At 36.0% G+C, this 22,230-nt stretch overlaps 1 protein-coding gene across 1 annotated transcript in view; it reads left to right on the top strand.

Moving 5' to 3' along the window:
- IL1RAPL1 (interleukin 1 receptor accessory protein like 1) overlaps positions 1–22,230 on the top strand; it is a 4,037,132-nt gene that overhangs the window by 2,745,612 nt on the left and 1,269,290 nt on the right. Inside the window, exon 6 of the mRNA XM_044072379.1 lies at positions 7,062–7,136. Within this exon, the coding sequence (XP_043928314.1) occupies positions 7,062–7,136 (75 nt within the window). The remainder of the gene's footprint in view (positions 1–7,061; positions 7,137–22,230) is intronic.

The raw sequence follows: 22,230 nt of genomic DNA on the forward strand, positions 1-22,230 counted from the left end.
ACTCCTCCCTCATTCGACTCATTATAGAACATAACGCCCCATTAGGTATGTACCTCTCAAGACATCTGCAATAACTTTAAAGGCCACAGAAATACCACACTAAAAGCATCACAGACCTAAAGCAGATGCCTTATGCTGACTGCCTTAAAGAACTCCAGCTATACTCTGTTGCATATCATCTACTCAGATGCAATCTCTGCTTAACATACAAGGCCATGTCAAACTCAGAGCTGTTGGACATGCTACACTTAAAGAAATCCCAAGCCCTCAAAGCCACATGCTCCAGGGATCTAAACCTTGTCATCACAATAAACAAAACATGCTGGAGGGATAGGTTCCTAACCCAGAGACTCCCCAGACTCTGGGATAGACTGCCCATACATGTCAAGCAGAGTGCCTCTTTGGCCCTCTTCAAAAGGAACCTTGACAATTGGATGGGAGAAAGGAAATTCACCCTGAGGATCACATCAGTCGCTCTGGTAGACAGGGGTTCAGGGAAGTAAAAAGTGTGGGAAGAAATAGCCAGGGAATTGTTATGGCTAGGCTTGTATAGGCCCTAGGGCTGATAGCCTAGTACCAATCTATGAACCTATGCATTGTTTTTGGCACTGCATTTGTGAGGACTTGGCCCTGTCATCAGCAGTACTGGCCAATGGCCACCAGGACAAACCTCACCATGCCTAAATACTGACCACTCTCACACAATATACAACACACACCAACCTAACACACGCAGCCCTGCATATTGTACACATGCTACAATTTATCCTGCTACTTTGGCAGGTCAAGTAATCTGTGCTCCACTGTTATTATACCTACACATACATGTTACTACATTTCTAAATAGGATGGGGTGGGCACACCTGATTGTTACTACATTTTTACATAGGATTGGGAGGTCACACTTGACTGTTACTACATTTTTACATAGGATTGGGGGGGGGGGCACACCTGACACTTGTACACATTTGCTATGACTGTACTGGTATGTCAGGTACTCCATTTCATTTTGTATTCTGACCTATCATGCTGAATAGAGGCATATCAGTGTACTACAGGTCTTAGGTTTGATTGACCTACATTTCAGTTTCAGACTTCTTACCCTTCAGAACTAACATCCCACTGCCTGACCTGTTGTAGTCTGTCTGTGTAGGTCTGGGGGAAATGTTCTCCATAGCCATCAATCAGAGGCCTTAGCACAGCCTTTATTTGTGTTTGTCTATGCCTGTCGTGCTGGCTGAGATTGTTGTTGGGTATGTGAGCCTCCCTGACTGGCATGCGTGTACCTTATAGATACACGTGACCCAGCACATTTCCTGCAGTCAGTTTTGTCATCTTGTCTAGTACTGGCTACTATGGTGAGTGACACCAGTATTTGTTACATTTCTCATGCTGCCACTATAGGTGTCTACTATCTGCTGGCATCCCATTCAGCCACCCAATTCCCTTGCATGCTCACATCCATACCATAGATACAGGTAATAACACATACTACTCCATTCGGCAATTGATAGGGAGAGTGACTTACCTTGTGACTGTGCCAGTATTAAGGATGGTGCTGAAGGGCTGACTATGTCAGATGCACATAGTACACTCCCTATACATGGTTCAGCACAGCTAGTGTCATGTTTGGCATTCCTTTTTCTGTATGTGTCAGTCAGAATGAGGTGTCATTCCCTGGGTTCCACCGTGTTAGTGTATGTGCTATGTGTTGTCTCTTTGCCATGGCCTGGGCATACTGGGCGCACCTCCTAATGCCTACTGGGGCAGGCTCAGATTGTTCCTCCTCTGAGTCACTCTGTGCCTGTGCAGGCCTTGGCAATGGTGGGGGGGCTGTGTGGCCCTTCCCAGTGCTGTTCCTGCTGCAGCTGTTTTTGCAGGATTATATTGTGTAGCATGGCACATACGATGACAATTTGGGTACATGTAGCTGGTGAGTACTGCAAAGCTCCACCAGATGTGTCCAGGCACTGGAACCGTGACTTGAGCAACCCAAACATATGCTCTATTATGACTCTGCTCTGTGCATGTGCCTTATTATGGAGTTCTTGTTTGGTTGTGTGTGCATTTCTGATGGGTGTCATCAGCCACAGCTCCAGTATGTAATCAGCATCCCCCACTAGTTGGCCATACGGGATGACCCCATTGGCAAATCTCTAGTACAGCTGCATCATATGCCAGATGTGGAAGTGGTGATAGCTTCCAGGGCAGCCAGCACACACATTAATTATAATGCCCTGGGCATTGCACATGACCTGGCAGTTGATGGAAGGGAAGCCCTTGCGGTTGATGTAGACCCGACACCGCTCACCAGCTGGTCCTTTGATGCATATGTGCATGCAGTCTATAGCACCCGTTACCTCAGGGTATTCTGCTATTTGGTGGAAGAGATGCATATTGCTGGCCAACGCCTCACAGCTGTTGTGGAAGTATACATGCTCACTGGCATGTGCTGACATGGCATCCAGGAACTGGTGGAGTACCCTTGATAATGATGCCTGTGAGATCCCCATAATATCCTCAGTTGGCCTTTGGAAGTACCTGTGGTTAATATGCTTAGGCCTACACATACCTTAGTACCCACTGGGATGGGTTCCCCTCTGTTGGTTCAGTGTGTGAGGTGTGGCCAGCACAGCTCAACAATTTGTTGTAGGAAGTCCCTGTCCACCCTATAGCGCTCCACTATATCCAGCTCATGTAGCCCCTGGTAGGTTACCCTGGGTCTGTGCACTCTTCCCCTTCTCCTCACTGTGGGTTGGTCATCAGCATTCTCATCCTCACTACCCTCAGCCTCTTCCACATGTTGATTTATGATAGCTGCTGCAGCCCTATCATTTTGTTGCTTTTGTTTGGTAAAATTTCCCCACTTGTGTACACCAGTGGTGTAGAGTTTGTGAGAAAAAAACAGAGGGAAATGTGTTTGCATAGTTTATAGTGGTGTGCTGGGATGGGCTGCTGCCTGTGTAATTGACTGATTCTGATGCATTTCACCTGCTAGCTATGCTAGCTCACCTTGATTACCTTTCTACTGCTGTTTTCCCTTCCCATTGCCTTCCTGTTTAAGCCCAGAGGTGCGCCACGCAGACACAGTGCTCAGATGTGCATGGAGCTGCTATTTCCTGGTTTACTTTTTTTTTTTTCTTTAACACATGGTGCGCAGCACGCACATCAGTTTAGGCAATGTAGAGAGTGCTAGGCAGCTTCAGACACACCCCCTTGCTTAGCTCTGCTAAGCTAAGGGCAAACCCGAGCCACAGGGCTCCAGTAAGTTTACAGTATGTCTGACACACCCCTCTATGATGTCAGCTAACTCTTAGGCTTGCACCATGCTTTTTTTCCCCTACACTGTTGGGTGCAGGCTAGCCATGAGGGGAAATCTGTGATTCAGTATCATTCCCCTCATTTGCATAGAATTGCCTGTTAATGCATAGTTACAAGTCCCACACTTAAGCCTTCCCCCTTAGCAACCACTATTCACTGGTTTTGTTGTCTTCTGCCTACCATTGACTATATTGGCAAAATTGTGATTTTGGATAGAATGCTTATTTCAACTTATTTTTATATTTTTGGCCTGATCCCATTTGCGTGCCGCTGCCCTATGCTTAAACAGCCAAAATCGGCTAAAAAAATAAAAGTTATTTTTTTTTATTTTGCCACTGTTTTCCATGCCAGTGGCCAATGGCATGCTTTCCACATTATATACACCCTTTCTTTGGAGCTGTCATGGCTCCATTCTGTAGTTTGCAGAAATGTACTCAGTTACTAACTGATTACATTTCTGCAGACTACACTAGTCCTGCACGGCTGGCTGCTAGCTTCCTGGATCGCAAATTCACCTCATTTGCATGATTTTTACCTGCAAATGGGGTAATTTGCATACAGGCGCTGTATCTGTGCAGGAATAATGCAGGTGTGCTCGTGCATGTCCCGGGCGCTTATTCCTGGATCGCATGGCAGCCATATTGCCTCCAGCAGCTCCTGCACTATTCCTGCATGCCGTGCAGAGCTTCCTGAATCCTGGGGGTAGTCCCTCAAAACAAAATCAGAGCCAGACTTAGCAGTCAGTTAAGTAATTTTGACTTATTTTAAAAATGGCTGTAATGTCACAATACAAGTATGTTGTTTATTAACTCGGTTAATATATTTACATTTCACAAAGCCACACTTGTATGGATTTACCAGAGAAAGACAGTATTCACCAAATGAAAGGAAAATATCATAATGAGCACAGCACAGTACAGCTGATTGTTGTATTTCCAGATCTAGATACTTTTTGTTTGGGATAATGAAAGGCACAAGAACTACTTACATTGCTTTACAAGTAAGAAGTCCCTGCATACTGTGTGTTCTGTGGGAATATGTACATTTTATATATAGGATTATTCAGTTGAGATAACTGCTGTCATACATGTTGTGAGACATGAAACAGTAGGTAGTGATCTTGACTGCAATATGCATTTTCCATTCTGACATAGTTAATTTTCAGAAAAAAAAGTCAGTATACCTTGATATTTTAATAAAATGGTAACTATTTTGTTACAAGATACTGTGGTGCTTTCCATGTAATGCCTATAAATATATTTAACTTTATTTGCAATGTAAAAGTATAATTTGCAACACAGAATTAAAGTACTTAACTTGGTTGATAATGAAACAAAAAAATTACACTGTTGTCTTTCATTGCTTTGAGCAATCAGGAGCTTACAGATGATACTGACAAAGCTGTTGCAACAAAAGCTACCATTACTTTTCCTCCAGGTTAATGTGGTTTTCTTTGCATTTTCAAGTGTTGGTATGTTTTAACCAGACCTCAGACAATAGTAGTTAACCAAGCATTCTGTTCAGCTGTTGTTCTAGCTTAATTTCAATTGACACAGATAGAAATTTATTAGGATCCGTAGACCTGGTTTCACCTGCCACATATAAAGTTCTTTGTGGTACTTGTTACTTAAAATGTAAGGTTAAGTAGTCCAGGCAAACAAAGGTGACTCAGCTTCATTTGATATCACTTTTGCATTTTAAGAAGCACTTTTCATAAAACTGCACTATTCCTTTGTGTACATGGAAGTAAAATCTAATTAAGCTTAACGTGGACTTATACTTTATAGCAACAACTGCACTGAAAAGGTAGACTTCTCCAAAGAGTGTTGTGCAAATATTTCTTGATGTGCCTCACTCTTCAATATTGCGACTAGTTTCAGTTGTGAATCCCATGTGGTCATTTTTTGTTTTATTGCCATGCTTGACATGACTACATGCACACACTGAAATAACATGCAGCACATGAGGTAAAGCAGAAAAAAATAAGGTACATAATGAATAACATAAGCTGCACTCTCTAAAGCCAAAAACAGAGCATCCATGGGACCGAAAAACATCCCAGGCTGCGTTTTACACGAACTTCAGAATGAACTGGCTCCCCACCTAAGCACCATGTTCAATAATAGCCTCGCATCAGGCTTTGTGCCCACTGAATGGTGCACAGCAACAGTTATCCCACTCCACAAAAGGGGAGCCACCACTGATCCTGGGAACTATCGCCCTATTAGCCTGATGAGCCTGGTCTGAAGGCCATGGAACTTATCATCATGGAACTCATAAACAAAGACACTGGAAACCTCCAAACTCTGGATCCCACCAAGTTCTGGTTGGTGAAAAGCAGATCATGCCTTCTGAATCTGATTGACTTCTTTAAGGCAGTCACCAAAGCCGTAGATGAGGGTAAGGTGGTTCACACAGCCTATCTTGACCTCGCCAAGGCTTTCAATACCATCCCCCATTCTGGAATTATAGCTAAACTCACTAAACTAGGTATAAATCCCTATGTCACAAGATGGGTTGCCAACTGGCTCACTGACAGAACCCACACTGTAAAAGTTGCAGACTCCAAATCTGACCTCAAACCAGTGACAAGTGGAGTACTACAGGGTTCAGTCCTGGGACCTCTCCTGTTTGGTATCTAATTCTCTGAAGTACAGGCTGACACAGAAGGCCTCTGGCTAATGAAGTTCACAGATGACTGCAAACTAGGAGCCATAGTCAAATCCCCAAATGATGTGGACATCCTACAGAAGGACCTCATTGAGGCAGATGCCTGGTGTCAGAGCCATGGCCTCAAGCTCAGTGCCAAAAGGTGCAGTGTCATCCCCTTTGGTAAAACTCTTTACCCATGAACTACCACATGGGCAGCAATCTACTTAATACTGAATGTGTGATAAGAGACCTTGGGACCCAGGTGGACAGTAGTCTCTCCTTTGATAGTCACATTGGCACAGTAGTCAGGAAGGCCTTCTACGTGGCACACCTCATCATAAAAGGGATCTCATCCAGGAAAAAAGAGGTCATTGTTCCCCTCTACTCAACACTCATTAGACCCATTATAGAGTACAACACCCCTTTTGGAATGTCACAAGGCATCTGCAGCAGCTGGAAAGGCCACAGAAGTACCTCACAAAGAGGATTACTGGCCTCAAACAAATGCCCTACACTGACCACCTCAAAAAACTCCAGCTTTACTCCATAGCATATCGCCTACTCTGAGGTGATCTCTGCCTAACATATAAGGCTATGTCAAACCCAGAGCTGTTGGACATGCTACACCTAAAGAGGATGTTTAATTTATAATCATACAATGCACAAATGATTTTGTTTCAGCTGAAATATAGTAAGCTGAGTTCTGTGGAGTTATGTTTTTATAACAGAGTGCAGGTTTTTGGTAAAATGAATCAAAAATGAAATTTCCCATGTTTCTTCTGCTTTCCCCTGGTGTCTCACTGTTCATAATGAACACTATAATTTATGGAAAGCATCCTGTAGCTGTCATCCCTTACCTATCCATATTTTGCTTATCTTAATAAGAAACATATTTACTTCACTCTCCTCAAGAAAGTTAAAAGTCAGTGATATTAATTTGTTGGTTTTGAGAAAATGAATGGCATTTTCTTACACTTTATAATATGATTATCCAACAATGGACTGGGAATGTAAAGTGGAAATTAAAATATTTAGCAAAAGCTGCTATTTTATAATGGTATAATGACTGTGTGCATTCTTTATTTCAGCTCCAATGACAGACAAGCCTCCAAAGCTCTTATACCCACTGGAAAGTAAATTGACTGTTATGGAGGTGCAGCTTGGTAAGTCTAATTATTTTTGAATATTTAAACTTTTTTGAAGGCTTATTCTGCTCCATCATTTTCAGTGGAATCCTTATCATACAGAGCTGGTTAAATGAGCATGGAAAATGTTTCAAATATGCCACAGCTATTGTCTACAAGTGTCTATTTCTCAATTGCATTGTTTGCATGTGCTTCTTTACTATACATAATATTTAAATTGATTGAATATATATGTGTGTGTGTGTGTGTGTGTGTGTGTGTGTGTGTGTGTGTGTGTGTGTGCATTACTTTTTACATAAAGGAGGTCTTTGCATGTTTAAAGAAGTTAACAATATAAATAATAGATTAGTATTTCCTGATGTTTATTGTTACAATACATGGTACATGGTTGAATGATGCCATAAACTACCAAAGGCATGCAGTGCATACTGTAATCATATAAGGTTATCAGAATAATACTTCACTAAAACTATTATGCCAAGTGCAGAGAGTAAATAGATTTTACTTGAATGCCTACAGTATATGGGGCATGTTAATGTTTATATTATATTTAATACCTATAAAAAAAAACTGAGATATAAACATAAGGTTTTTGTCATGCAATAATAATTACATGGTCAATAATATGCTTTTTTTTTGTCAAATAAAAACTTTAAGCACCATGCATAATTAATCAGAGATATTAAAACACTTGAATCAATTTTAGACTCTTGTGTGCAGCATTCTTCAACTAGAACATCAAAATCAGTAAACTTGAACAAACAGTTCACATTTAGAGGTACTTTATAACTGCAGTATTGCTTAATACAATTATTGGTACTAAGTATCATTAAATTGCAGACATAAAATATATAATTACCTCACATCAGGGATCATTTTCCATTTAGTATGTGTAATGAATTAAAGTACTGGGTGTGTACAGACTGTTTCTGTACTTACTGTGCCAGATAAAGCAAGACTGCAACATTGTAAAACACTTTACACAATAAGGAATACATTTAAATCACCCAATATTGCTGTTGTTTTTCTTACACACACTTTATTGTTTCTCATAGTTTGGTTTGACTGGTGAAGCATAAGAGCTATAAGCAATTATTTTTTTTTCTGCTCAAAGAGGGAAATACAAAGGTGCATTTTTAAGTAAGAGAATGTGATGAAGCAGTATCCCACTAGAAATTATTATTTTTTATTTGATCATGTAAGAATATGCTTTTAGAAGGTCAGAAATAAATAAGTACTAAATATGTTTATAACTGCACTCATATTTCATAACATAAACATCAATTTGAAATGATAATAAAATTAATCTTCAAATATGTATAATAAAATCATAGTTTCCCATTTCAGTTTCTACATGGGTTTTAAATGTGGTAGTGACTCTATTAATAGATTGCGCTTCTTTAGATGGAAAAACAGTGATCTCTCCATAACTGGTAACAATGCAGCATTAAAACTAACACCAAAGAGATATGTAAATAAACTTATTTCTTTCCCATATAGCACGCATTGCAATAAAACACATGGGAGATCTTCAAATTTGTGCATGCATTAATCTCTCTTAATGAATATCTCTAGATCATATAAAGAAATGGAGAACACTTTTTAAAATAAATACTTTTGTCATTAATAGCTCACATTTCTGATTATTCTTTTCATACTTGATATACAAGTTTAAAGCTAATTTATTTGTCAAGTAAAACTTTAAGTGTGTATTTAATCATATGACTGAAGCACAGTTTTATCAAAAGTACTTGTTCTACTTCAATCTTTCCACAATCCCATACAGCTATGCAGCATGGCAGGAGTTTTATTTTGCTCATTTCTTATCTACATTGCTAAATTAGGTGAAACAGGCAAAGTTGTCTCCTAAACAAGTGTTTCATGTTTGGAGGTAATTCACTTCTCCCAACACACACCTCAAGCCACATTCAGGTTGAGATACCAAATCGGCCTCAGTCATGTAATTTACTTTGGAGTTGCTCTGCCACTGGGAAAGTGGTAATTTTTGTCTTTATGGATAAATATGATCATTTGCCTCTTTATTTGTTTTTGTTTGCTTGATTTCCAGCAAGATGTAATTGAAATGGTATACCTCATCCAGTTCTTAGTTTGTAAACTATTATTCCTTATGTTTATTTGCCCTATCATTGTATGAGGTTCTTTTATTAACTATTAGACACCCACCACCACTAACAACAACAAAACTGTTATAGCTTAGAATATGGCAAACGAAATTTTACATCAAAATGAAAACAGTGCGCATTTAAATATCAAATAGATGATGTTATCAGGTGTGTTGTAATTCTTTGTTTGGCACCATCTAAAATACAACTTGCCCTTTTACATCTCAACTGCCATTATATTATATGCACTGTCTCTGTGAAATTATAATTTATATAGAGGAGGAATTGTTTTTGTGTACAGCCGGGGCATACAGATATTAAATGTTACAGATACCTATAATGTATTGTCAGATAAAAGATTGTAGGATTAGACCTACATGACCAAGTCATCTGTGTTATTTAGCTATCAGATTATATAGCATTTGGCAGCTCTATGCTCCTTAACACTCAAAATATTTTCATATAGAAGGCGGAGCCTAGATGGCCAACTGACAGCAGTGATTTCTGAGAGCTCCAAAAACTAGTATAATAATATAGGAAAATTTTATCATTCTCAAGTTTAAAATGTCATAAATCTATAGATAAACTACATAAATATCAATTTTGGTAAAGATATACAAATTTTTTTCTGTCCAGTAACTTGCAGATATATTGACTCACTGAATATGAAGAACTCAAAGAATTCTCAACCAGATGCTGCTTTAAAAAAAGAACTGCAATTGATGACATCTACCTTACAGGAACTATCTTTGAAGATGGATGGCTTTAAAAATGACTTAGAAAACCTCAATTCTCAAAAACAGACTGGTACTCTTAAGGAATAGGGTTGCCACCTTTTCAAATGCCCAAAGTGGGACATTTTTTGTAGAAACATCAGATTTTGCAGAGCAAAACATACCTACGGCCTATACAAAGGACAGAAATTCACTTTTTTTGCCAGAATAAAAACTTATTCTCGTAGCATTTGAGTTGCTTATTCTGTTTATTATAATATTTAGGTGTTTCAGATACAAAATAACTGTTTTATGCAACTATTAAAGAAAATATAGGAAATATTTTTGACCTAAAATCTCAGGACATTTGCCATTTTTTCAATTTTTTTGCAGGACACAACTGCACAAAGAGGGACTGCCCCTCGCAAAGCGGGACAGGTGGTAACCCTATTAAGGAACTATTACAGCAACACCATACAAAAATAACAAATATAGAGACTTCTCTAAATGACATTGAAGGGAGACTCAAAGGGGAAGAATTCCAAAAACAATTTCTGCTTAAACATAATACATGGCTGCTTAACAAAACAGATGACTTAGAAAACAGGGAAAGGAGAAACAACATAAGGATCTTTGGTCTGGCTGAAAACACTGAAGGTGAAGACATTATCCCATTGTTATCCTGGATTCCTGCATTTTTAGACTTAAAAGAGGGACTTTCATTTGTAATTGAAAGGACACTTAGAGCACTGAGGAAACCTACTTCTAACTCATCAAATACTCCACCTACATCCATAGTTATAAAATTACTTTCATTTCTGGACAAAAAACTAATATTAAAATCTGCTTGGAGAAAATCACCTTTAAAATACAATCAAAGCCTGATATGGTTTGGCAATCATTATTCTTCCAGAATAATAGAACAAAGGCAACAAGTCTGGCCAATAATAAAACTGTTGAAACAAAACAACATTAAAGCACAGCTGGCCTTTCCAGCCAAGATAAAAATTATTTTTGCCAATGAGATGAAAACCTTTAATGACTTAGAAGAAGCTACTATATTCATCAAAAACAACAGCATAGTGTCTATCCCAGAAGAAATGGAATGGATGGCCCCTCCTCTTAAAAGAATAAAAGAAACAAGTCCTTGGACTGATGCTAGAAAGAAGAAACAAAAAACTGATCCCAAGATAGCTGTCCCAAAAAATAACTCTTACAACTACATCTCTCAAAGTATCAACTGATATGGTATACCACTTGTCATCTGTTTTTATTTAAAAAAGTAGGGTTTCTTAAACAACTGAGAAACAGTAATGATTTATTCAGAATGTTCAAAGAGTCCAATAATTCTTCACAAACAAAAGTAGGTCAAGGTGGGTTACTATTTACATTATATATAAGCCAAACAAAGCAACATATAACACAAACATAAAAGTTTCTGTTTCCCCACTTGAACTCCATGAATACATTACCTTGCTCATTTTTCATGATTTTACTTATAGTAATTTAAGTAATTAATTAACTAATTCAAAAAGGTACCATTCATCAGAGTTCAGACTCAAATGTAACAAATTAGCATCGTATATGATAGCAGTAACAGTATAGTGTTTTGAAATAAAAAATGCTGTCATGGAGACTAATGCCTTCTTCAGTTAAAGTATGATTTAGAAATGTCATGTATATCCTGGTTAAATAATAGTAGCAATCTCTTAGTACAAATGTCATTATTATTCTGTTTAAATATAGTTAATATCAATTATGGCAGGTATTATAGCTACGAGCGCTGTTTGATCAATCCTGATATGGTGTGCGTGGAAGCAGCTTTGTCTGGCAGCTAGTACTAATGTCATTATTATTCTGTCTAAACATAGTTAATATCAATTATGGCAGGTATTATAGCTTCGAGTGCTGTTAGATTAAGCCTGACATGGTGTGTGTGGATGCAGCTGTTGTAAGTTGCCATTTTCGTTTCCGGGAAGTTGTGTGTTGTAGCTTATGATCGAGGTTTACTGATGCTTGTGTATTAGGAAGAGACATTTGGTGTTTTAGCCTGGATCCAGGGGAAGGGGATGGATAAAACTGTGATTTGGGATATTTTGGAAGAGAATAGTTCGTTTATACATCTGCTAAGTGACAGGTGGGAAGGCTGGTAGAATGTGTTATCTCTTGTTGTGGCGGCTTGTTGGGAAGTTTTTTTTTTTTATCTGGTTGCTCTTCATTCTTTTCCTGGCTGCTGCCTCACTGAAAGGGAGGGAATTTATGCTTGAAGTTGCAGTGCAGTGAAGTGAAGCTTCAGGTGCATTGCGAGCCTCTGGTATGAAGTACACAGACACACTAACAGAAAAAGATGCTCCCAGCTTACTATATAATGGAGACAGAGTGACAATAATGCTTAACAGCTCTGAGGAGCCTCCGAGATGACTCTCGGCAATGAAGGTTTTGGTTTAAAAATATATATATATAGAATGCAAGAGATGTTTTAAACCACATGTGCACATATTGATGGTCTCCCAACACTTCATTTAGCTTATTAAGTTGATTCTTGATAAAAAAAATAATAATAATAAGCGCAATTTTATATTTAAAATTTATTTTGGTTCATAAGAGTAGAAGTATAAGTTATTGTGAACGACTAAGAGCACTTGATAATGTGCAGTATCCTTTGCAGTGGTCTGGGAGGTGAGCTTGCTCGTAAGTGTTGGGCATATGGGGATAGCTGATTCTAGGCATGTTGATGTTGCCAGGAAGTGCCAGAGAGTCATCAGATTTTCTTTGTGGAAATATCTGTGGGAATGGAAGGTGTGTTGAGTGGTTCAATGGCAGAGAGGCCACTACAAGGAACAGGCTGGTAAAATGGAACAGGATGAATATTGGTTTGGATATTTTAAGAACAGCCTGGAAACACACCACATGAACTAGTGAATGATATTCTGGCAAAACTAGATGGGCATTGTTGTCTGCGCTTGAAGTACTATTATGTGTGTATGTAAGGATGGAAATATACTTCTAACAAATAAGAAACTAGAAGGGTCTCATAATTTAAAGTCTATGGACTGTATAAACATGCTTGGAAGGAGCTAATAATAAGAATAAGCATTACAGCTTGTGGTCTCTCAAATAACTAATTAACAGCCAAAAAAAAATCCACACATACACACAATAGTTATGTAATGTATGATTTTAGTAAATCTAGACATAAAATGTATAACCATCATATAAGATGACGCAGTCTGCTGAATTTAGATGTTAAAGCCAGGATTTAATAACATAGGCTTGTGTATATCAACACTACTGGTTTAACTTGTCATAAATGACATACACTATATTGAACATCAAGTGGAAGCATGATGATTTTCTCATATAAGTAAATGTACATAACAAGTCATATAATTGCTTTAGCTTGAACTGTGGTCTTGACCATACATAATACTTAAGCTGTTACTAAGGTAACTACGTTTTATACATGACATCAATCTGATAAAGTTGTGCAAGGGAAAAAATAGAAGCCTGAACTAGGAATGTCACAGAATGTAACAATCACATTCTGAACAAGTAGTATTAAATTGACAATAATCACTCAAGTTAATCTTTGCTGATTATACAAAATAGAATGTTGCCATTTAAATCTAAAAACGTTCAGTATATGCCATAAAATGGCAATTTATGAATATGGAAAGGGAATTTTTAATTATTAATCACAATAAGTGAATTTGTTGTTTTTAACCTATAATTCCACTCATTTTATAATAAGAAATGACAGATATAAAAATCCTTATGTGTAGGAAATGGGGGAAGAGGAATGCACTGATAATTTAAATGCACTAACTTTCATCAATGTTCACATAAAACAAACTTGATGCTTTAAGTAAGTTAGCAACAAACAAAGTGATTACTTAAATTCATTGTGGTGGAAGACTTTTTTTCATTTTACTAATCTTTTACTGAGGTTTTATATATGATACATCATACTTTATTATGATTGAATTGCTTGTCATATATCTTTCATGTAAATATTAATTGTTTATACAATAGGTAAACATTTATATTGAGTTAGAATTCTGTCTAATCTACAATAATACTATATCTGTTCAAAATAATATAAATATTGCTTATTCCTATTTCAAATATTCTCCATATAGTAATTCAATTTTAGGAAGTTGTGGTTACGAAGATGTTTGCATTGCATTAGAGTTGTAAGGTCTTTGTTTTACTGCCATGATTTCTAGATTTTATCCCTTGTGGACATGGTTTCTTTGGTGGATTTTGAGAGCCAGCTTGAATGGTTATGTTTTATTCATTTTTGGTGGGTGGGTGCTTGCCTATTTAGGATGTCTAGGAATGTTGAGTTAAAAAAACTCAACAGCCTTGTTAAGTGGCAGGGATTTGAGGGGTTCCCAATTTACTTTAGCTAAGATTTCAATAAAGCTTACAGATATGGTAAAACCCTAACTTGGTATAAAAAAAATCAGAGAACGGGATTCTGAATTATTAGCTCTACAATCAAAACTTTTGTCACTAAAAGCAGAAAAAAAATCAAAATCATTTGGAGCTGAAAAAGAAAGTAGAAGTATTAATCAATAAATACAACAAAATTCTAACACATAAAACTAGTTTAGCTTTAGAAAAACTAAAAATTAATACCTTGGCCTCTTCTCCCAAATATCTACATAATTTATCCACAAGAATCAAAATATAGTTAAAAGCTAACTTCCATGAAAAGAAAGGGAAAAATGTCCAGGATATAGGTGACATTCTTGATGCCTACAGAAATCACTATATGGAACATTCCCAAAAAGAAAATATCCATACCGATCTAATAATCTAGTTGAAAAATGTTATAATATAAAAAAACAAAAAAATTAAAACTAGATCTGCAAGCACCCATATCCTAAAAAGAAATTACAGATACAATAAAAGAGGGTAAAAATAATAAAGCTCCAGGTATAGATGGCATAATTATGGAAATAGATACTTTTTCCTTCAAAGATACTATCCCTCTTCCATAAAACTCTATTAGAAATTCAGTCACAAGCTTTAATACCACCCTCTTGGAGGTATCCTTAATCACACCAATCCTAAAGGAAAACAAATCCCCAAACCTCTGTAACTCATATAGACCTATATCATTATTAAATGACTATAAGATATTTATGACAATATAAACTAACAGAATGAAAATACCACTATCCAAAACAATAAGTAATGATCAAACTGGATTCATATATCATAGACACACACATGACAATATTAAAAGGATAATTTCTCTTATAGATTATGTTACTAAATAAAATAAACACTCATAATTGGCTTAGATATAGAGAAAGCCTTTGATTCCCTAAATTGGGACTATTTATTCAAAATCCCAATGCTATTTGAATTTCCTGCATCCTTTGTTCATCTCCTAAAGAATATATATACAAACAATTTAGCGTATGTCAAGTTAGGTCGTTTTACTTCTGAATCTATACATATAACAAAAGGCACTAAACAAGGATGTCCCATGTCACCGATTCTATTTGCTCTGGCTATTGAAATATTGACAAATTCAATTCATAACAATATAAAAATCAAAGGAATAGATGTTTATGTACAATACAATTCTAAAGTAATACTATTTGCTTATGACATATTACTAACATTAATACAAAAGAGACATTAGAAGAATTAGATATATTAATTGACACATTTCACATGACTTCAGGACTCCATTTCAATAAATCTAAATCTAAATTTTTATTTTTAAATAAAAAAAAGAACTGCAGACTAAGGGGGATCACATAATAAGGAAATAAGAATCTACCTTAAAATATCTAGGAATTGAGTTATGCAAGGATAACAATGAATTAGTCTTAAAAACTACAATAATATCATCAATACAATTAAAATCTCTGTAGAAAATAAATGTAACAAAATAATATTAACATTTGAAGATAGACTACAGTTAATAAAAATGGTTTTACTGTCCAAGATCCTATATATATAGCATTGGCAATACAACTGTTGCCAGAAAGGGATATACTTAAAGAAATAAATTCATGCCTAATACATTTTTTATGGTTTCCCAAAGGAAACAGAATAGCTTTAATACATCATATCAGACCATGGAAACAGGGAGAATTAAACTTTCCTAATATAGAAATATATATAAAAGCATCAATATCTAAAAAATCTCAGATTGTATAAGTCCAAATTACTCAGGAAATTGGAGAGAATTACTAACTGTAATATCAATAAATGAATTTGATTTACAAAATAAATTTCAAATTGATAAAAACTATTTGCCATGGCACATATGTATTAGTATGCAATATAACATAACTAAACCCACTAAAACTTGTATTATTAATTATTACATTGACTGATTTAGGAAAATTATTAATGCAAATATAGATTAAAAAATCTGGTTTGATCATTTAACACAATTTATAGTCACAACGAATTTTCCACATAAAATATATAGAAAAATTATTAATTCCTGGGAACAGAAATCATTTGTTTGTTGGCTCCAATGTACCAAAGAACTAAAAGTTTAAGATATGCAACTAATAAAAACAACATACAAAATTTCACAACATGACTGGCTAACTTTATAGAGTATTCTGTCATATTTGCAAGATTTAAATAGAATAATTAATAATTCTTCTTATGAAATACATATATGAAATAATATATAAGGACTTTGACATGGGAAACAGTATTTCAAAATTTTGCAAAATATTGATAAACTATAAAACAACACCCAAAACTTCATATTGGAAATATATAACAAAAGAACACTTAATACAGTTAACTGAAGATATTAAAACAAATATCTTATTATCGATTAATTATACATCCTTTCCACAATACTGGAAAGTTTTTAATTGGAAATGTTTGCACACAGCATTCTTAACCCCAGACAGAATCAGTAAAATTAGTTCTTCCATAAAAGGAATATGTTGGAGATGTGAGCAAGTACACAAGGCAGATTAGAACCACATTTTCTTTGAATGTGTTAAAATTAAGCCATTTTGGAATAGTATTAATAACTTTCTACAAGCTTTATTTAATGAATCATTTTATTTAACGAAAGCTCCTGTATTATTAAATGTGAACAAAGGTCCTCATTTGAATAGGTCAAACATGTATCTAGTATGGGTTCTTCTTGCAATAACAAGACAATGGAATACAAACACAATACCAACTTTGGAAGACTTCTACAGTCTACTGAAGACCACAGCATTGTTGGAAATTTAAATTAAAGAACTAAGAATTTATCCAAAGCCATTTATCAACAACCCTTGAGGAAAAGTCTTATTGTTGACTGACACTATACAGTAATTGATCAGACACTCTGATAATGGATTAGACATACTTATAAAGTAACTGTATACATTATGATCTGTTATAGTGTCAGGCTAATGTAAATAGTGTACATAGTTATTTAAGATGTAATGTATAAATACTATGGAATTCATTCAAATTCATGTGAAAAATAAAAAAAATTTTGAGAAAAAATATTTTCATATATTTCACACTAGAATTAAATGCTATCTTACCCATCCATGTATTATATAATTAATTTTAAAAGCCACTAGAAAGGAACTTATCTATAGATGAAATATAAGGATGACAATTTAAATACTAAGTATTAGGAAAGGAAAAAAATGCAAACTTCCTAACACATGGCTACAAAGAATGTTTTTCTTAAATATTGGCAGCAATGATAAAGTGAAACATCAACTCTTTTCCTGTGAATTTATTTGTAATGTCATGCTGCATGAAGTCAAAATGCTCTTTAGTGATTTGATTATTTTCAAAAAACAACCTTTTCCACATAGTAAGTTTTGTTAATTTCAAGAAACATGACTGACTATCCACAAGCCATGTTGCATGATGATGTCAAAAATATTCAGAATGTACTTTTCAGTGAATATGATGCCCACAGCACCTAAGAAAAACTGCAGAATGCATAAGATAGCTAGACAAAATAGATGTTTACGTTAATGTTTTGCAATATTTGTCAGAAACAGGCTTTTATCATGATTTTGGCAGAATGTTATATCACGTGAATAATAGCATGTTTGTTGAATACAGTTACTCCTGAACTCTAGCTGAAGATTGCAAAATGCTGTGGCTTAGTGCCATTTTATTAGAATTGAAAGATTCTTAAGAATCAAAAGGCAGCAGTTATATTGTTAATTATATTTTCTAGATACATGATTCCGACTTTTTATACAAAAATATACACTAAGGCATACAGTACCACTGTTTTACTCTATATAGGTTTTACATAGTAACAACACTGTATAATTTCTCTCACCAAATAAGAACTCAACTTTTATTGCCTGCTAATTGTTAATATCAACCTGAGAAGTGTATGTGACTGAGACACCTGAGGAGAACATGTGACGTGCATTTAAATTATCCATACCTGAAGTACATTCCCAAGGTTGTTCTCTTGCTGCATCAGAAAAGGCATACCAGGAAAATAAAATGTTAAGAAGAGTTCTAGTCTAATCAAGAATTTGCGGTCTTATAGAACTAGGTGGTCACATATAATTATTTATATCTACTTCATATATTCACACAACATAATTTTTTCACAAGTTAAATAATTTACTACTTAGCAGTAGCATGTTTTAAATAAAATTAAAGCTGTATTTCTTGCTTAACTACCTATCTGTGTTATTCTTTGGAGCCTTTCCTGTCACTTTTTCCCTCTAATACCTATTTGAGTTTAGTCTGTGTTTATTCTCGGTGCTACTCTGATTTATGGTCTGACATATTTCCAGTGCCTGATAGATGTCTGTTGCTGTCATTTATTTGATCACCTGTGACTTTATGACACAAATCTTCTTCTTTATTTGTCTGCAAGCTGCAGCAGTGCTGTCTTTGTCATCTGTTTAAAGAAGTCATCAGTTTACTTACCATCACAAAAACTGGAGGAAAAGCAGTTTAGAAGACCAACTTAAACACTTAGATTTGCCAACCTTTTACAGCTCTGTCAGGACATTCCCTTTCCTAACTGACCTTTCTTGTTCCTGGCTTATCCAATCACCAAAGAAGTGCATAAATTATGTAGCCATCACGTTTCTATTGGCTGTATTTCAGCAATATATTTACTACTTAACATTGCATTATTTTGCAAAACACTGGTATATTAACAGTACTAACACTGTAAATATTTTATAATATGTATCTGTCTAGCATATTCCCTAGCAACCATCCAGGAATTTGAATAATATACTCTGTAATAACTGCTTTTCACAGATTATTAGATATAAACGTAAGTATATTCCATTTATCATCCCCCCTTGTTGACACCCCTTCTTCAAGACAAAGGCATGCCGGCCTTGGTCAGTTCTATTTCTTAGACACCATTTTAGAAATTACTCTACACGTTCACTGAAGTCACATTAATCATGTTTATTTGCTTAGATTTTCCTTTTAACTCTGCTTTCTGCAGATAAATGCTGAAATGTTTTGACTAATGTCAGACAGGATTTATAAAGAGTGGGGGTCCATGACTTGCAAATTAATTTATTTACCTTCTCTTGTCTCCTTTCCTTAACTTGGAAAGGATCACTTCTAATTTGACATGAGCATAAAACATCAGCATGGCAAATCTTTGAGTAGAAATACATGGCACAGAACCTAAGTCAGTTCATTAAGGGTGCAAAGAATGTAGTCACTTTGATAGATATGAATTAATGCTATGCTACAAGTGGGAGCACATCATGTCACTGAATGGTGCAGTGGTGCAGCAGTAACATTGTCACCTCATAGCTAGAGGTTCTCTGGTTTGCTTCTCAGCTGTGGTGCCTTCTCTGTGAAGTCTGCATGTCCTCCATGTGTTCATGTGGGTTTTCTCCGGGTGCTCCAGTTTCCTCCCACATTACAAAGACATGCGTCTGGAGCATTTCTCCCTGGGCCTCTGCTGAAAATTGGCTAAAGAATGGCCTATCTGGACAAAACACCCTACATGTAATGGCTATATAGCCTACCAAATTCTGAATCTGCTTTCCTCTAAAATGATTTCTAGCAAGCATCTTGTATGTTACTGCTGTCGGTATGGCAGATCATGAAGCAACCCACTCCTGAATTGGAGGTGATACCCCAGTATTCCAGACACAGCATTTGACCATCATCTTTTCCTTGTAAAGAAGAATGCCAGAATCCTGACAAATCTCTAGAATGATACCTCAGTATTCCAGGCACAGGATTTGACCATCATCTTTTATTTAAAAAGAAGAATGACAGAATCCTGACAATGCTCTAGAATGATACCCCAGTATTCCAGGCACATTATTTGACCATCATCTTTTCCTTAAAAAGAAGAATGCCAGAATCCTGACAAAGCTCTAGAATGATACCCCAGTATTCCAGGCACAGGATTTGACCATCATCTTTTATTTAAAAAGAAGAATGCCAGAATCCTGACAAAGCTCTAGAATGATACCCCAGTATTCCAGGCACAGGATTTGACCATCATCTTTTATTTAAAAAGAAGAATGACAGAATCCTGACAAAGCTCTAGAATGATACCCCAGTATTCCAGGCACATTATTTGATCATCATCTTTTATTTAAAAAGAAGAATGACAGAATCCTGACAAACTCTAGAATGATACCCCAGTATTCCAGGCACATTATTTGACTATCATCTTTTATTTAAAAAGAAGCATGCCAGAATCCTGACAAAGCTCTAGAATGATACACCAGTATTCCAGGCACAGGATTTGACCATCATCTTTTATTTAAAAAGAAGAATGACAGAATCCTGACAAAGCTCTAGAATGATACCCCAGTATTTCAGACACATTATTTGACCATCATCTTTTCCTTAAAAAGAAGACTGATGGAATCCTGACACAGCTCTAGAATGATACCCCAGTATTCCAGGCACAGGATTTGACCATCATCTTTTATTTAAAAAGAAGAATGCCAGAATCCTGACAAAGCTCTAGAATGATACCCCAGTATTCCAGGCACATTATTTGACCATCATCTTTTCCTTAAAAAGAAGAATGCCAGAATCCTGACAAAGCTCTAGAATGATACCCCAGTATTCCAGGCACATGATTTGACCATCATCTTTTATTTAAAAAGGAAAATGACAGAATCCTGAAAAGCTCTAGATACCCCAGTATTCCAGGCACATTATTTGACCATCATCTTTTCCTTAAAAAGAAGAATGCCAGAATCCTGACAAAGCTCTAGAATGATACCCCAGTATTCCAGGCACATTATTTGACCATCATCTTTTCCTAAAAAAGAAGAATGACGGCATCCTGACACAGCTCTAGAATGATACCCCAGTATTCCAGGCACAGGATTTGACCATCATCTTTTATTTAAAAAGAAGAATGCCAGAATTCTGACACAGCTCTAGAATAATACCCCAGTATTCCAGGCACAGGATTTGACCATCATCTTTTATTTAAAAAGAAGAATGCCAGAATCCTGACACAGCTCTAGAATGATACCCCAGTATTCCAGGCACAGGATTTGACCATCATCTTTTATTTAAAAAGAAGAATGACAGAATCCTGACAAAGCTCTAGAATGATACCCCAGTATTCCAGGCACATTATTTGACCATCATCTTTTCCTTAAAAAGAAGAATGACAGAATCCTGACAAAGCTCGCGAATGATACCCCAGTATTGCAGGCACTGCATTTGACCACCATCTTTTCCTTAAAAAAAAGAATGTTGGAATCCTGACAAAGTTTTAGAAATGCTTGCAGCCCTTCCTACCCCTGTTCATTAGACCTACACCTACCCAAAAACAATGGTGTCATCCAGTAATATTGCACCAAACATTCCATGTTATCAGCTAAAACTTTTTTTCTGTAGCCCTACTGACTTTTAAATATATACAAGTCCCTTCACAACTCATTATCCTGTTCACATAGTAACAGTGCAGAACAATTTTTGTCATCTGAATAATGATTGACAACTAATGTTCCAGGTTATCTGATTTTTTTTTTGTAGTGTTCCACTGAATGCCCATAAAGGCAAATTGGCTTCTATTCACTTCTAGACCCTCTCTTGTCACTTTTGCCTTACACCATTAACCTGCTGTATAGTCATTACTGCCCTTGGTTTCTGTCACAAACTTAATCAAAACTTTCCCGAGTACTTCATGGATGGTGCTGATAAATGTATTCACATATGATTAAATAAATTATATAATGTACTTCCCCCAGACAGGAACTTCCACCCAGATGAGATTGGGAAATAACTCATTATTCAGTCTTCAGGGAAAAAAAATTAACTAACTTGAAACAGTCA

The sequence above is a fragment of the Protopterus annectens genome, chromosome 5.part0 (genome assembly GCF_019279795.1).
Source record: "Protopterus annectens isolate FY-2018-M chromosome 5.part0, PAN1.0, whole genome shotgun sequence".
NCBI classification, from domain to species: Eukaryota; Metazoa; Chordata; order Ceratodontiformes; family Protopteridae; genus Protopterus; species Protopterus annectens.